Source organism: Corylus avellana, chromosome ca3 (genome assembly GCF_901000735.1).
Source record: "Corylus avellana chromosome ca3, CavTom2PMs-1.0".
In the NCBI taxonomy this organism is placed as follows: domain Eukaryota; kingdom Viridiplantae; phylum Streptophyta; class Magnoliopsida; order Fagales; family Betulaceae; genus Corylus; species Corylus avellana.
The window spans coordinates 37,977,350-37,995,608 of NC_081543.1; the positions used below are offsets into that span (position 1 = coordinate 37,977,350).

Below are 18,259 nucleotides of genomic sequence, written 5' to 3' on the forward strand. Positions count from 1 at the left end.
TGAAAAATGTTTTCACCAAAGGCAAAGAAATCCCATCCAATGCCATCACTAAAAAAAAAAAATCAAACCTACCCAAATGGGCGATGGCTTAGGGTTTGATCTAAGATAAGGTTACATATACATATATATATATATATATATATAATCCCAAAATTACGTAGTTTTGACATCCCTACTTAACGGTTTATATCGGTTAAACGGTTAACCGATATGAAATTTCTAACAGGACTGAACCGAACCGATAAGCATACCAGTATAAAAAATTTAACCGATAAGGATATCGGTATATTGGTTACGGTTAATATCGGTTCGGTCGAAACCGGTACACGGCCGGTAATCGGTAACCGGTTAATTTACCCACCCCTATTTGCACGCGCACACACAATTGTATATATAATTATATATGGTGTTACTGTTGTTGGATATCATGATTTGGATTAATTTAGAGTTCGACCAGGCTCCACTTTCTTATGAGCTTTCCTAAGAAAAATGCTTTCAACTTTCTCCACGTTAGATTTCCACTCGTCAAAGGTAGAAATTATTGTTTCCGCCCACTTTCTAAAAAGTAAAAACCGTGTTGTTTCCACTCTCCCAATTGTTACATTGGCATTTCAATATGGTTTTCTGCCGAGTTTCACTCTTTTTCCAATTAATCAACAAAGACTAGTACTACTCTACTCCCACAAACTACTAATTAATTACTAATTGTTACAATGCATAAAATTAACTAATACAAAAAACATAAAATTCAGAGTCTAAAAACCGTGTTGTTTGGACTAGATCTCCATTCCAAATAATTTTTCATGAGTCAAAAAGATGATCATGCCAATAATCTTTAATGACTACCTTTAATCCTTTTCAAGCCACCTAAATCGACGCCTTGCCTCACCACTAAGAGTGGGAAGAGATCTGCCTTTCCCACTAAGCGTGGGAAGAGATCCTTTTCAATTAAAATTTGCACGTCAAACACCCCAGAGAGAATTTAGAGAAGGCTTTCTTTTTTTTTGGGGGGGTCAATTTTGGTGTCCTGTGATCGGCTTATTTTATTCGGTTCTTTGCTATGCGGTGGATTGAACAAGTTCTGGTTGCATTTGCCCAAATATTTCTTTCCATTTTCCGCCGAAGCTTTTGATCTTTGATGTGAATTTTACTGCATGTCAATAAAATTTGAAATGAAATCGCCTAAGGGTCTGTTTTGTCTTTTTTTTTTTTTTTAATAATTTTTTTTTTTTTTTTAATTTACTCAAAGTCTTTGAAAGATTATTAACAACAAATTTTATTTTCTTCTCTCAATTAACTAATTAGCTACCAAAAATGACAAATGTTTATAAGATCATTTTAAACCATAGTTTTACTTAATAGCATAAACCCAAATATCCAATAAATTTAAAAATTCATAAATTTTAGTTCTTATATACTGAAACGTGTTAAATATTTGTTCTCATATATGTAGTTTAAAACGAAATATAAAGGAAGAAAATTCAAAATAAAAACCTAGATTAATCAATTATAGAAAATGATTTATTAATCATTATATTCCAACAATGATACCACTTCTCTTCCGCTAGACAATCCATTATGGTAAACTTTTGTCTTTTAGGAATTGAACTTTCTCCTCATAAACAATTTTTTTGAGAAATTTTTCTATTACACTGACAAAAATAAAAACGTGTTCTAAAATATATGAGCATTTTGATATTGATGACTGTTATAGTTATGTTTACTAATTTTGTAAACAAAAGAATGTTGATATTTTAATTTTTCTTTCAAAAATGAAAAAACTGTGGCAGGAATATTGGACCACCGAAAAACAAAAATGAACAACAAAAGTCAATTAAATTTACAAAAGAAAATTTGTAAATGGTATTAAATAAAATTAAGAAAATTTGAATGAAAAATAATATATAAATTAGAATAGAAATTAAGGACCAAAAAAAAAGAAAAGAAGGGAAAACAGAAACACATGAAATAAAGAGAAAAAAAAAAAAGGTCAAAAAGGTCAAAAAATGAAAAATACTAATATAGTAAAAAAAAAAGAACTATCTTTTTGGTATATTTTTCTCAGTTCCAATGAAATCCACAAATATAAGAAAAGGTCTTGTCAAATAGAGTTTTTTTAACCATCCTTCACATATATAACGTAAAAGAAACTAATTTTAAAACATACACGTACCAAAAATAATGATAGGAAACTATTTCACTATCATATCCCTTATGAAATTTACAAAAGAAAAATAATCAATTTGAATAAATAATATATAAATTAGTAGAAAATTTAAGGGAAAAAAATGGAAGAACATAATCACATTTTTTTTTTCAACCATTCTTCACATATATAAAGTAAAAGAGACTAATTTTAAGATATACAGAAAAACAAAGACAAAAAAAATAGGATCCGGCTTAGGTGCGGTAGTGAAAAACTACCGCACCTAGCGGTAGCCCAAAACGACCCCAAACTGGGTCGTTTTGGGCAATAAAAAAAATAATTTTTTTAGGGTCGTTTTTGGACATTACGTGTTCCTTCCAAGAACCCCTTCCTTCTGATCCCCTCTTCCCTATGTCTGTGTGTGTTCATTCAGTCCCTTTGCCTCAACCATTGACAACCGCGATCAACTCTGTTTTCATTTCCCTCTCTTTTCTCTGAAATCACAAGCAACAAAAAGGGTCTTCATCATCAATGGCAGGGATCGGCAAAGGGGCTGTTTTTGAGGATATGCTGCCGATGATGCTTGACAAACTGGGTGGCGATGGGCTTATAAGGGAGCTCTGTAATGGGTTTCAGTTGCTGATGGACAAGTACAAGGGAGTGATCACTTTGGAGAGCCTGAGGAGGAATTCTGCGCTTCTGGGTCTCCAGGACTTGAAGGAGTATTAATTGTCATTTTTTTAATGGTTTTAGTTTTTCAATATTTTTATTTTTCTTTTAATTTTACTTAAAAAAAAAAAAAATTTTATTGCCCAAAACGACCCCAAACTGGGTCGTTTTGGGCTACCGCTAGGTGCGGTAGTTTTCCACTACCGCACCTAAGCCGGATCCAAAAAAATATAATCAATGAACATTGACATAATCTAAAAAAGCATCATACATTGTACCAAAAATAATGATAGGAAACTCTGTCACTATTATTTCCCTTAATTCAATGTGAAATTTACAAAAAATATAAATAAATAATCAATTTGAATAAATAATAAATAAATTAGTAGAAAATTTAAGGGAAAAAAATGGAAGAACATAACCAAAATTTTTTTTTTTCAACCATCCTTCACATATATAAAGTAAAAGAAACTAATTTTAAGACATACAGGAAAACAAAGACAAAAAAAAAATCTACTCAATGAACATTGACATAATCATAAAGGTTACAACTTAGATAAAAAAAATTATAATTTCATCAAAACTTGCACACAGTAGTCTATCAGCAAATTTTCCAGGAGGTGTAGAATCTTTAGTCTATTAACAATTTTTGCGTAGTGATCATGAAGAAGGTTAAACCTTAGTCATCTAATTTAATTTAAATAGTGTTGAAGTATATTTGATTGCCCTAAATTTAATAATTTAATAAAGATTTGATTAGAAATGAGAGTCCAAAAAAGTTTACCAGAGGATCGGACCGGAGAGGAGAGAGTTTCACATAAGAGAAATGTTAGAAGTATAAAATTTTTTACTAACAAATGCTTATTAAACTGATATGTAGTTCATTTATTGGTACTTATTACATTTCTCTTAATTAATTAATTATTATTATTATTTTTATCAATAAATGAGCTATACATTAGTTTAGTAAGCTTCTATTAGTAAAAGATTTAGTATGAAAAAAAAAATCCAAAAGAGTTATAACTAAGGGAGACAAGGAAATTTGATGTATATTCAAATGCGGTTTTTTTTTTTTTTTTTTTTTTTTTTTTAAGCTGGCTTATTAAAAGGATACCCCCACTATATGAAAAATGCAACCCCTTTTTTTTTTTTTTTTTTTTTTTTTTCAAAACTACCATTGAATATATATGATATGAGTCCCACGAACTTCACGAATCCAACAAAAATAAGAAAAATAGAGAAAAATCAGGGTTAAACAAACTGGGTATTGAGAAATCGATGACATTCCAAGGTGGTTTACCAAGTCAAAAATATGAAGATTCCTTCAATCTTTCATGATTACCGTTTAATCCTTTTCGAGATTTTACACTAAACAACCCAAATCCTTGTCGCCTTGCCTGACCAATAACAGTTGAGAAGAGATCTGCTTTTTTCCCATTCTTGCTTTGGACAAATCCTGCTTTTGAGAACGTCAAACATGGCGGAGAGAATTTGTGGGCTTATTTTATTATGTTCTTTCCTACTTTGCTATCCGAAATATTGTCACAGCAAATTGATATTACACCTTGAATTTTTTATTTATTTATTTTTCAAGATGATTACTACAAAATTTAAAGTTCATAATATATATAGTTTCAGACTTAGGTGCATTAAAATGTATGTTTTGTTCCGAAAACAAGGTTTGGGGAAGATTTCAAATGGCGAGGCGAGATCAACATTATCAAAGGAAGAAATTGCGAAATTTGAAAAAGAAGAAGCTTACAATGCAATTTTGTTGTGTCGATGTGATGGAGTCTTGAGAGAAGTCATCGATGAAGAAACTGTCGTTGATCTTTGGAGGAAGTTAGAAAATTTGTACATGAAGAAGTCTCTCACTAACCAGTTTTATTTGAAGCAATGGTCATATGCCCTCAAGATGAAGGAATGTACTCCTTTTTATGGTCATCTTGATTAATTTAATAAAATTATTACATATCTGAAAAATATTGATATTAAAATTGAAGATGAGAATCAAGCCCTGATTTTATTGCGTTCACTGTCAGATTTCTTTGATAATTTCATTAATTCAATGTTGCATGGTAAGAATATCATCTCTTTACCAAATGTTCAAGTCTGCTTTAAACTCTATGGAGTTAATAATAAAAATGAGAAAGTAATGATGATCAGGCTAAGAGTTTATTTATTAAGTGTTGTTGGGAAAATGCATGACATAGTTGTTAGGACTTTGATGGATGTTCGGTGTAACACAGAGTGTGTGGTTTATAAATATAGTCATTTGTGCTAAGTCTCACATTACTTAGTTAGTAGGTGAAACTGTGCTTTATAAGAAATTATAGAAAAGTTTCAACTTGACTAATTCTTTTGGGATTATAGCACAGATATAATTAGAGCATTTTTTTAGGTCGTTACAAATAGTATCATAGCCAAGTAAGCCATGTGATGTGGTATTGGAGCTTTCCTATAAGTCTTGTGATATCTTACAATGCATTGCAAAGGACTTGTGTGTCTGTGCACAAACTCCCACATTAAACATTGAATTAGCCAACATAAAACCTAACAATATTTGTATCAAGTGAGTCTCACAAAAGTTGTGAATTAAGTCAAATTGGATTGTGTAAGTAATTACCTAGAGCCTCAATTATGAATAGATAAATACTATTTTGCATCTTAATTTTCACCATACTTAACTGACGTGGCATGCTCAATCTACCATTAGATTAAACTTAATTAAAAAAAAAAATTAAAAGTGGATTGAACATGCCACGTCAGCTGAATATGCGGGAAGGATACAAAATAACATTTCTCTGATAAATAATAATTTTGGATATGAAGTGGCTATTGAATCCTTGATCAGGAGACTTCTTCTGCAAATGAAGTCTTATTCACTGCATTTTCTTGAATATCAGGCCAAATGTAATAGAATAATCACAGTACTTTTATGAAGAAAAATTGTTACCCTAACGCAAAATTGACAAGTCACATTTACAAAGAAGTCTTTCAATTTGTTCATCAGTGTTGTAACAAGGACCCAAAAAAAAAAAATGTATGAATAGTGTTATGGACCTGGCAAACAGCTTGAATTTTTTTTTTTTGATAGGACGATGCTCATGGCCGGATTTTCAAATGTTATCGGCCTTCCATTATTGACATAGTTGCACCATTTAGAGAACAAATTTGTGACATATTGTTTATTGGGTTTGCCATTGCCATACCACTCACATTCAAGAAAGCAGGTTCTTTGGGATAAGGTAGAACTGCAGTTTCATTGCTAAGCATTGTGACAACATCAGACATAGTAGGTCTATCCGCTGCACTTGCTTGAAGACAAAGCAAAGCTATGTTAACATATCTCAATACTATTTGCATCGAGGTTATATCATTCAGTAGTGGATCCGCCAAGTCCGATCCCCTATCGTTTGTCCATAATTCCCATGCCTTCAAATCCCAAAAGAGAAGGAAAAATAGATGATGTTAGAATAATGGTAAATGATTAAATACATAATTGTCTATTAGCTTAAGCTTTTGAGACCAACAAAATTTCAAGAACAAAGGACTAATTTTGTTTTAGTTAACAGTGAATGCACATTTGTTCAACAACTCCCAACTATGAATTAAAGTAAATAAGTGCTTTCAATTTCTACAACAAAAGATACAAATAAGATACTCACATGTCCAATAAGATGGAGACAATCACGTTGATAAAAGCCAGTATTCTTCTTGCCACTCACAATCTCTAGCAATAAGACGCCAAAACTAAAGACATCGGATTTGATTGAAAAGAGGCCTTCCAGAGCATATTCAGGGGACATATAACCGCTGTGTACCATCATCAAGTTAAAAATATCAGTAATTCCATGTCTTAAGTGAATGTCTACTCACATGTATAGTATCATGTTGGTGTTTATAATTTAGAAGCGCCCTTTGTATTACTTACTAAGTGCCAACAATCCTATTTGTATTTGCTTGTGACTCATTTCCTCCAAATATTCTTGCCATTCCAAAATCTGATATTTTGGGATTCATATCAATGTCCAACAAGATATTACTAGGCTTCAAGTCCCTATGAATAATCCTTAACCTAGAATACTTATGAAGATAAAGAAGTCCTTGAGCAATTCCTTCAATGATTCCAACACGAGTCCTCCAATATAATATCTTGTACTTCTCTGAATCTGCTTTACATATGAGTAAATTGACAATTAGTAAGTCACATGCAAATGATTATAAAAATCAAACATAACAGAAGAATTCTATATATATAAATATAAATGTGAGAAATTACAAACCAAAAAGTAAGAAATCCAAGCTTCTATTGGGCATATACTCATAAACTAGTATCTTTTCATCTCCTTCAATGCAGCAGCCCAAAAGTCTAACGAGATTCTTGTGTTGGAGCTTGGCTATGAGCATCGCTTCATTTTTTAGCTCCTCCCAACCTTGCCCAGATCTTTTTGAAAGCCTTTTTACAGCTACTTCGCCCCCTTCCAGTAATATTCCCTGAAATTATTTTTTATTGTGAAAAATACATAAAATAATAAAATAGTATACTACATAATAAGAAATCCATTACTAATGATAAAGACTAATCCTTTTTAACTCTAAAACAAGCAACTCTTTTTTGAGAAACAAGAATTGGATGCAAAACATTTTGTTGTTGTGGAATCTCAAGTCCTTGAGCCAAGACTTGAGACAGATATTCCAGATTCAGGTATAGAAAAATCAATGCATTGACACCTTAGGAGTCTTTAAGTGAGACTATAATTTAGCTTGTTGGGACACCACTCGACTCAAAAACTTAAACCTATGAATTTGAACATAACTATGCTATATTAATCACTCAAACTTGTGATATCTTTCCAAGGTTGGTCTCAATCTTTTACACTCATACATGTGTACTCAACATTCACTATTAATTGATGGACAAACATATATTACATATAATAACACACACGAAGCAAAATTCTATCTTCCAAATCTCACACACAATAAAAGTTAATATGAGTTGGTATAATGAGTGGCTTCACAGCAACAAAAGTAGCATGTGCCTGTTTGTGCTTGTTAACAGGGAAAGGTTTAGCTGGTAAAGTGTCAACTTTTACTTATATTCCATATCCGAAGCATTGTGTTTAGGGACATTGAAGCATACCTTGTAAACAGGTCCAAAACCACCCTCTCCGAGCTTATTTGTAGCTGAGAAACCGTCTGTTGCAGCAGAAACACTTGCGAAACTAAATAATGGCATTTGGACATGTCTTTTTCTACCAACTCCATCCTCTGAATTATTAGCCTTTTGGGTTGTGCCCAAATCTAACCGTAACAAATCCTCCCCTGTATTTTAGAACAACACATATTTAAGGATATGTGTATGTAGGATGGCTAAAACAACGTTGCGGACGATTCTTTACTAACCCTTGCTTCTGAGGTTTCTCCTCCTCACATAATAAACAATAAGGCCCACTGCAACAACCACTGCAATCGGAACGACAATTTTCTTTAATCGGTTATCCTTCAATTTGGTTGAGTTTGTGTCTGCAAAAGGAAACCAGAGAAATAAATAATATAGACATTGTTCTTTGCATCACGAATTGATATATAAATTGGCAATGCCTGGAGATATCTCTTCAACAAAAATTTCAGTCAGAAAACTTATTAATTAAAGGAAGAAGACACCATAACAGAAATACCTTCAACAGCCAAGTCCGAACGAGCAAGTTTCAAATAGAAGTCTTGTTTATATGTATTATCTTCTGGGAATTGTTTCAGATTTAGCAGAGGACCTTCCCATACTTGGCAGCCATGCTCTTGATCATAAGCATAACCAGTACACTCGAAGTTTTTCAAGCTAGCTGATTTACACTCTGAAGCATTGCCAACGTGCAACTGCTGGGGATTACTGGGCAAATAAACCATAGACATTTGAAGAAACCCATGTTTCTGAACATCTCTGAATGGCAAAATTGTTTTTCTCTTACATCCTTGAGTAGCATAGGCTTTGAATCCCGGCAAACATTCACATTTTTGATCGGCTGCCTCATTGCATATGGTGAATTCACCGCAGAAAGCATAAGCCCCACACTTTAATGATCCGGACAAATCTGCAGGAGATTGTAAATTGTCTGTCGACGGCCATGTCTGCAGTCGAAGCTCCCCCTTTACACTCAACGACACTCTTATAAATTCAGAAGGATAATTATTACTAATAGTGTAGGAAATGTTCTCCCCAGCAATCTCGAATTTATCAGCTAGTCCACCAATGAGTGGACTACTCCAGCATGGTTTAGACCCCTCCATTATGATGAGTTCTTTCCGGGAACCCAGATGCAGAGAGAAAATACCAGGAGCAGGGTCTTCTTCTTTTTTCCATGATGTTAATGACCATCCTGTCTTATCATCTTCAACCTTCATTCCAGGCAAAAGAGTATCGGTCGGATGGTCAAAGCTTTGCCACAAAACCTCTGCCCTGTTTTTCAGTACAAGATTACCAGTGTCTGATAGCGTGGCAGAGGTATCGTTGCCACCTGAGGTGTTTGCCACAACGTACAACAAACTGCCATCGGATATTACAAGATTCCCATCCAGGTTGAGGGTAAGAACGGCAGAGGAATTTGGGAATGGCTGCTCCCTGTTTGCAACCCAAAGTACGTTGCGATCAGGTAAATGACAGAACGATATTCCCACGTGATACTTTGCCGAGTTTTGTTGACTAAAGAAACCAAGTTTGTACATTCCGTCGGCAGATTCTATGGTCTCCAAGGTGTTTAGCGATTGGCCTGCTCGGATAAAATCACCAGTGATGGTAGCATTGGTGAAGTAAAAAGCAAGGCAGAATAAAAGCAGCAGGGAAGCAATAAGAAGGGAAATTCTACGGCCCATATTTGTATCAGGCAGCAAAGACTGCTCTTTGCACAAGTATATATATATGGTGTTCTAGGATCCTGTCTTGTGTTTTGGATTCCCCCAGGCTGCACTCTCTCGTGAGCTTTTTTTCTCCTTAGATTTTTCCACAAGTCAAGGGAAAACCGCATTGTCTACGCTCTGGAAACTGTCAGAGCATTCCTAGTTAGCAGATTTATGCTTACAGTTCTTGCTGTTGGAAATTGCCTTGAATTAATCAAGCCATGAATCCCACATGGGTCAAATGGTTGGTGGAGTTTACCAACCAAGCCGTCAAAGCAATAGTGAAAGATTGTTGCACCAACCAAGCCGTCGAAGGAATAGTGCATGGTTGTTGCACCAACCATTCTCACCAACCCTTCTACACCTATATAAGGAGCATCAAGCTTCAATGTTTCAAGTGTGCTAAGACAAGAAAAGTATAGAGAGAGAAAAAGAAGGAAAGGTTGAGAGAAAAAGGTATAGAGAGATAAGTCTAGTGTTAGGCATAGAAGAATTGCAGATCACAACATAGAAGAGTTGTGTGCAATCTCTCTCTGAAATATCTCTTGTAAAGTCTCCCCGTTATTTTCTACCAAAGTAGTGAAATCTCTGCAACTTGGTGGATGTAGGCAGTATTGGCCGAACCACGTATAAATTTCTTGTCTTGTGTATGTTTGTGCGTGTTTATAGTACTAATAAAAAATACACGTGTATGTTATGTCTAGGAAAGATTGGATTTTAAGTGAGACTGGTGTGACTCCTCCAATCTTACCTCATAGAAGAGTTGTGTGCAATCTCTCTCTGAAATATCTCTTGTAAAGTCTCCCCGTTATTTTCTACTAAAGTAGTGAAATCTCTGCAACTTGGTGGATGTAGGCAGTATTGGCTGAACCACGTATAAATTTCTTGTCTTGTGTATGTTTGTGTGTGTTTATAGTACTAATCAAAAATACACGTGTATGTTCTGTCTAGGAAAGATTGGATTTTAAGTGAGACCGGTGTGACTCCTCCAATCTTACCTGGGAACATACCGAGCTGTATCTTTGGTAAAATACTATTTACCGTACTTGTGTGTTGTTGTCTTCTTGACAAATTGGATCCCAAGATCCTGAAGAGGAATTAGTGGCGCCTAATTTCCTAACACTTGCATCTCTATTGTTAACATTTATTTACCATGTTAGCAGTTTTACGACTTGAAATCGTTCAAGTCTTAAGTTACGTTTGATACGCTGAATGACTATTCTATTAAACCTTTTTCTGAGAACAACAATTCGAGTGTGAGAGCCTTATTATATGCTCTAACACCAAAGCTATTCTATTAAACCTTCTTTCATTCATGATAAAAGCTATTCTCTTTTTTAAATGAAGTAGTCATTCTGTAGCGCCCCAAAATTTTCAAAGTTATTTAAATAAATTATTTTGATGATGATGTTATTTTAATATTCATTTTAGCCAATGATTGTAATTCTTGGGAAATTTATGGTGTTACGGAGAGTGGTAATTAGAGAATGGTAATTGGTAAGATAATAGGATAGTAAATGATAGGAAGAATAGTATTGGTAGGTAAAATAGTTAATGATAGGTATAATAGTATTGTTATAGTAAAAGGAGGGTAGAATTGTAAATGGAAGGTAGAATAGTATGTAGAATTTGTTTTTTCGGAGGTTGCAGCCAAGTTTCACTTTTTTCCCAACTTGGTTTTAGAGTCTTGGATTATTGTGTTTGGGGTTTATTGTTCGACCACTGACCAGCCTGCACTTTCTCATGAGCTTTCCTATGAAAAATGCTGACCGTATTATTTGTAGCCTTTTCTACTTTTCACGTTAGATTTTCCAGTCTAAAATTCGTTTTGTTGACTATCCATTCAAGCTGACATTTCTTGCATCTGTCCAAAAATATGAGAGGAAATGGAAGACCACCCTCAACCATTCATTACTCACGTTCAGAGAATAAAATCGTTAACAAAAGGCTCATTAATGATCAAATTGAAACCTGTTGTATCACTAATAATAAGCAATTTCAAGCAAATTGCTTGAGTTCATGTTTTGCAAGCAAATTCCAACGTCCCTCACCTTGATGAGTAATATAGCGAATGAGCAATTTCACTAAGCAGCTCCTCTGCTTTTGGGATTAATCCCATGCACGCCTTGGCAATGATATACATTTCATTGGTTGCAGTGGGTTGAACAACTTCTGGTTTCATCCGCCTCAAGTATTCTGTAAGCTTTGCATAGATATATTTCTTTCCAGTATCCGTTGAAGCTTTTGATCTTCTGATATAAATTTTACTGCCTCTTAAGAAAGTTTGAGATGGAGCTGCCTAAAGGCCTCTTTTGTTGCTATATTTACAATTGCATAATGGTTTTTTTCTTTGTTGCTAATTATTAATCCCTCTCATTTGGCATTCCATTTCTCACTTACATCCTGTATTGTTGGCTGTAAAGTAACAAAACGATACTAGAATATAAAACAATCAATCGCCATCGATACATGCACTCTAGAGAAGCAATGTAACATCTTTCTAAGAAAACATTGTATTAGTATGTGTTGAGTCCCATGATAAATGTGTATTAGGTCGAATTGGACTATATAAGTGATTACAATGAACCCCAATTGTGATTAGTCCTTCTGGATATGAAGTGGTTAGTGCATCTTATATCATGACACTTTCTACAAACTATTCACAGAAAAGGGTTATAGAATAATCACAATACATTTATTAGATAGAGTTATTATTCTTAACACAAAATTGACTTGTCGCTAGGAATGGAACCAAGATTTTTCATCGGGAGGCCGGATAAAACTTAATTTTGAGAAGGACCCCCTCGTTCCGTCCTTGTCTATTAGACTGTCAAGGCATAAAAGAAGTACAAACAACTTTTCATGATACATATCAGAAAGTGTAATATCAATTATATGGCTAAAGACCCAAAGATCCAATACACAACGGAATAATGTTAAGTTATCCGAGTACGAGCCATATATCCCCCTTTCCATGATTAAGTAGCCGGATATATCCAACCGTACACTTGTAATATCATTGGTGTAGTCACTACGCCAAGTAATGTTGTCCCCATGAATTACGAACATATCAGCTAGAACACCACTGAGTGAGCTGATCCAGTATGCTTCCGAGTACTCCATTAAGATGAGTTGTTTCCGAGAAGCCAGATATTGCAGAGAGAAGAGACCAGGAGCAGGGTCTTCATCACTTATCCATGATGTTAATGACCATCCTGTGTTAGCATCTTTAAGCTTCATTCCGGGCAAAAGAGTATGAGTAGGATAGTCAAAGCTTTGCCACAAAATCTGTGAGGCCCTGTTTATCAGTACAAGATTACCTGTATCTAATAGCTTGGAATAGGTATCGTTGCCACCTGAAGTGTTGGTCAGAACGTGCAACAATCTGCCATCGGATATTACAAGATTCCCATCCGAGTTGAAGGTAAGAATAGCAGTGGAATTTGGAAATGGGTGATCCCTGTTTGCAACCCAAACTATATCGTCGTATGACTCGTCATAATGTGTATACTTATATATAACCAGGTAATGCTTGGTCGAGTTTTCTGGAGAGAAGAAACCAAGTTCGTACCTTGCATTGGCAGATACCATATACTCCGAGGTGTTTAGTGATTGGCCTGGTCGGATAGTTTCAATATCAGTGATGGCATTGGTGAAGTGCAAACTGGGGAGAAATAAAAGCAGCAGGGAAACAAAAAAAGGGTAAATTATTATAGGAGTCATATTTGTATGAGGCAGCTATGCAATGCTAGCTCTTTGTAGTTTGCACACACAATTGTATAAATGGAAATGGGTGTTGTTGGATCCTGTCTGTGTTTGGGTTTGGGGAGCCTGCACTTTCCCATGAGCTTTCCTATATTAATTGTAGCCTTTTCTACTTTCGATCTGGTTACATTTTCCACAGTCTACAACTGCGTTGTTTTTGTTATTTAAAAAAAAAAAAAAAAAAAAACTGCGTTGTCTCGACTCTCCAGTCAAGTCAAGGAAGGCTGACATTTATTGCATCGTGAGAAGGAGCGGTGACCTTGGTGGGAGGCCACCACGACACCGAAAGGATCCTCTCCATTTCCCCATTTCCTTTGAAATGAAGAGGAATCCTATAAGAGAGTTTGTTCTTTTAAGTTTATGGAATATATCTCAAAAATCGCAAAAAAATTTCACAATAGAATTCTTAAATGAACCCTAAATATTATAATTGCTACAATGGAACCCAAAACATTAAATTTCACTTTTGCAATCTTTATGATTATTAAAATAAAATATAAAAAAATGATTCACTCTTTTCTCTCATCTCTCCTCTCATGTCTCACAATTTCCTCTCATCTCTCATCTCATATATATATAATTAAAAAAAAAATAAATATTTTAATGATATAAGGAATGATTAAGATAAGTTATTGGGGTGTATTTTGACATAGGAAAGCAAAAAGTAGTTTTGATCCTTAAATATAAGAAAAATGACGAGGCTGCTATGAATGCTCTTAAGCAAAAATAAGAGAATAAAATGATATTTTCAATTGAAAAGACCATTTTACCCTTTAAATTACTAACCGGATTCCCTCCATTCCCTTTGAAATGGAGAGAATTCCATTCAACCACGACAAGAGCTATGAGCCTATGATGGTGTGCGGCTGTGCAAAACTAAAAAATGTAATTAAAAAAAAAAAAAAAATCGAATCGGGTTAAATGAATCAATTCGGGTCTTTGAATTAGGTTGGATGAGATGGAAAAGAATTGGATTTAGCCCACTTAATTACTCACTTTCTCTAATTTGGTGAGCCACTTTTAAAAATAACTAAACATCAAACTCTTTACATCTTCTTTACTTTAGTTAATATTATTTTGAAAAAACTTCACTCAATCCCCTATGAACTTTCATCGCTTTTGCAATTATCTCAAGTTCAAAACTCTCAATTCAATTTAAAAAACTTTAAATTTTTTGCAATGTTATCCCTCTTAATTTTTTGTTCCTAACAAAAAATCCTTACATAGGCCTTGAATATTTCGAAAATACCCCTATTTTAATTAAGGTAATTTTGTTATTTTATAAATTTTGCAAGGATAGAAAAGGTAATTTCACTCCTAACGAGAGGGGGTGATATTGTAAACTTTTTAAAGTTTGATACACTAAATTAATAGTTTTTGAATTTTATGGTGTACAAGCGATAAAAGCTCAAAGATTAAGTGTGAAGTTTCATCTATTCGTTTTTAATTCTTTATTTGTTATTGGGAGATGAGAGAGAGAAAATGAAATGAATATATAGGCTTAAAAAACTAATTAAATAGCTTTTAATTTTTTGCTCTTGATATTTGGAGAGTTTGTAGCTTTTAAAATGAGCTCTTTAAATTTGTACTTGTTAGAATAATGGAGAGAAGAGAAGAGCGGAAGCATAAGGCACACAAGAGACTACATTGTATTGATGTAGAATAGAAGTGTTGTGTGTAGAGGTGCATTAGAATGGTTACATAAAGGCCTCTTGAGGCTAGAGGTTGCCTCTTATATAAAGGCCTCTCCTTAGCAATGTGGGACACTAACATCCCCTCAAACTCAATGTATTTATACATTGAGGTTGAAAAAAATACAGGAAAATAAATACGTAAAAAAAAAAAAACATGAATTTAACTATTAAAATCTAGTTTATAGTTGATTTAGTTACTCACTTTTCAAAACCACTTAATATTAAACTCTTTAAATATTTATTTACTTTAATTAAATATTATATTTTATTGATAAAACCAACTTTTAGCTATATGCATTAAAAATCTACTTTAGTTGAAAGGAAAAAAGGTTGTATGAAAGAGAAAGAATATTTAAAAATAAATAATTTTCACATTCGAACCCTTTATATTTAGAATTAAGTTCTTGGCACAATCCAAGTAGAAGTGGATTGCACTGGCCGAGCCACCTCTCTCCTTGTTGAACTTCAAAGCAAGGCAGAATAAAAGCAAAAAGGAAGCAATAATGAGGCAGCACAATCCAAGTATATGTGGTGTTCTTGGATCCTGTGTCGGGTTTAGAGTTCGACCCGGCTGCAATTTCTCATGAGCTTTCCTATAAAAAATGCGGACCATATTGCTGCGTTTTTTTTTTTTTTTTTTTTTACTTTCACGTTAGAATTTGTTCATTCTGAATAACACAACACATTCTAAATATCAAATAGCAATTAAACTTACTTTTATTAATCATGCTTCGTAAATCACAAGGTAGGTGAGTCAAACAATTAAACAAAGAACAAATTAAAAGTTCACAATCCAATTTAAAAATTACATAAAACTAAATACAATCCTTCCATTCCTTCTACTGGATCCCTTCAACCCTTCAATAACCAAATAAATAAAACATAAGCATAGTGATCAGTAAAAAAAAAAAAAAAAACCCACAAACAACTAAATATCAATTAAAAATAAAATAAAATGCAAAAAATCATCGAAAACTAAAGAAAAAATATAATTCAACAAAGTCCATTTGTTGAGCCTTAATCCGCGCCATATGTGAAATAATTTGACATAATTTCTACCACAATAAATTTTGTAAAGAATTAGTAAAATCAAAACAATCAAATAATTTGTACAATTAACAAAATATCAAATTTATTTTGCTACCATTACCTGAATCAAGCTAGTAGCTTTCTTCATCTTCAATATTATACAAGTAGGTCTCATTAGCACTAATGGGATCATATCTCAACTAATTTTAAGAGCTTCATTGTTTTCGGAGCCAAAGAACTTTGACAATGATTTATCACGTGATCTCCGGTGCTCTAACAAATATTATGAAATGGTTTTGTTGTGTAAACACTTGTGAAATCATTTCATAATATTTGTTAGAGCAGTTTTCGAATTGGTAGAACTACGCGCTTCTCTCGATCACTGCAAAACAAAAGCAAATAAAAAAGTTAAAGAAATTTTTAAAATTTTTTTTTACCAAATATACCACATTTTTGTTTGTCATAATTTTTTGGGTACTAAAAGTACATTTTAAGCTCATTAACGCAAATAACGTAGTTGAGATTGTGTTGAAAAATATAATTTTTAAAGCCAAAAAGAGCTTTTTAGAAAAAAAGTTTTATTTTTAAGCTTTTTCCAAAAGTTTGTTTTGATCTTTTTTAGAGGAAAAAAAAAAGTCAAATAACTACTTTTGAAAGTTTTGTACCAAATTGTCTATTTTTTTGTTTGGCATACCATTTTAGACACTAAAAGTATTTTCCTCAATGGGTAATTCAAATGACTGTGGACCAAGCTTTATGAAGCGGAGGTCATTAGTTCGAATTTTCATCTCCCTTCTTTTGTGTGGACATCTCAAAAAAAAAAAAAAAAAAAATACCAAAAGTATTTTTAAAACTCTATAATGCCTAATCTCATGAGTAATATTACAAGTCTCATTTGTCTCCTTCCAAAAATGATATAACTTTTAAAATTAGTATTAAATTAAAATTTAGTAATAATTTATCATAAATTTAATAATAATTTAAAAAACACATTAATTTTAAAAAACACAAAAATATCGTAAGGAAGACTTTAGCATTTCACAAATTCAATGGTCAACTCGACTTATCATAGCCATCACGTCAAATTCTTACAGGTTTCCCATTAGAAACAAATCATGGTAACAGGTGGGATTCTTATCATATATATGCAAGACCATAAATGCAAAGCCAATATTCGACGTGGCAAATTGATTTTCACACACATACCTCTCCACACATTAACTTTTGTAACCACTGCCTAAAACTGGTACAAAGATATGTGATTCGCGAACCTAGTAATAAATCATTCTTTTTCTTCGTATTAAATCATGATTCTTTAAAATTCTTAAGATATTAAGAATTCAACATTTATTTCCTCGATCAACAATCATTATCATATTTATTCATATTTTAAAAGTGATAAGCTGATATGATTGAATCTAAATCATTTAATATAAAAATAATTAACTGGAATATCACAAAATTTTCTTGAATATCACAAAATTGCCTAATCTCATGAGTAATATTTTTAAAACTGGAATATCACAAAATTGTCTTGAATATCACAAAAAAAAAAAATTTCTTGTGAATTTTCTTGAGAAAAATTCACAAAAATTTACAAAAAAAATTTTCTTGTGAAACTGGAAATCACAAAAATTTTGCATCATTCATTATTAACTGGAATATCACAAAATTGCCTAAATGCCTCTTTTTGTTCTTGTATTTACGATTGTATTGGAATATCACAATATTGGAACATCTTTCTAAGAAAACATTGTATTAAAAGAGTGATGTAATCAAAACTCACCTAGTAAAAGGAATCGATGTGTGACTAACACTTCTTAGTGCCTCTTATAATCTATCCACTTAAAATGGGCAATCCATGTTGTTAATGTAGGACTTTTTGGAGTGCCACAATCTCCTCTATTCAAATTCCTGACATTTTCATCAAGCTCATGTCATGAGTGCCTCAGCGCCATATGATGTTATGAAGTTGTTCTCATACCATTTGTAATGACAAAGAAAAAGAGCTATCTATATATACATTATTACTCCAAAAGAACTGTTGGAAGTCCCACAT

General features: G+C 33.1%; 1 protein-coding gene and 1 pseudogene across 1 annotated transcript; both read right to left on the reverse strand.

Annotated features, from left to right (window-relative positions):
* Window positions 1–5,941: 5,941 nt before the first annotated feature.
* Window positions 5,942–9,688, reverse strand: LOC132174575 (G-type lectin S-receptor-like serine/threonine-protein kinase B120). The gene is made up of 7 exons (XM_059586211.1): window positions 8,500–9,688; window positions 8,225–8,344; window positions 7,962–8,143; window positions 7,102–7,312; window positions 6,750–6,987; window positions 6,484–6,631; window positions 5,942–6,250 (listed from the first exon to the last, which is right to left on the reverse strand). Exons 1-7 carry the CDS (start codon window positions 9,686–9,688, stop codon window positions 5,942–5,944), a joined length of 2,397 nt encoding a protein of 798 aa, XP_059442194.1.
* A 2,763-nt stretch (window positions 9,689–12,451) lies between these two features.
* Window positions 12,452–18,259, reverse strand: part of LOC132174576 (G-type lectin S-receptor-like serine/threonine-protein kinase At1g11300) — a 15,474-nt pseudogene continuing 9,666 nt past the window's right edge.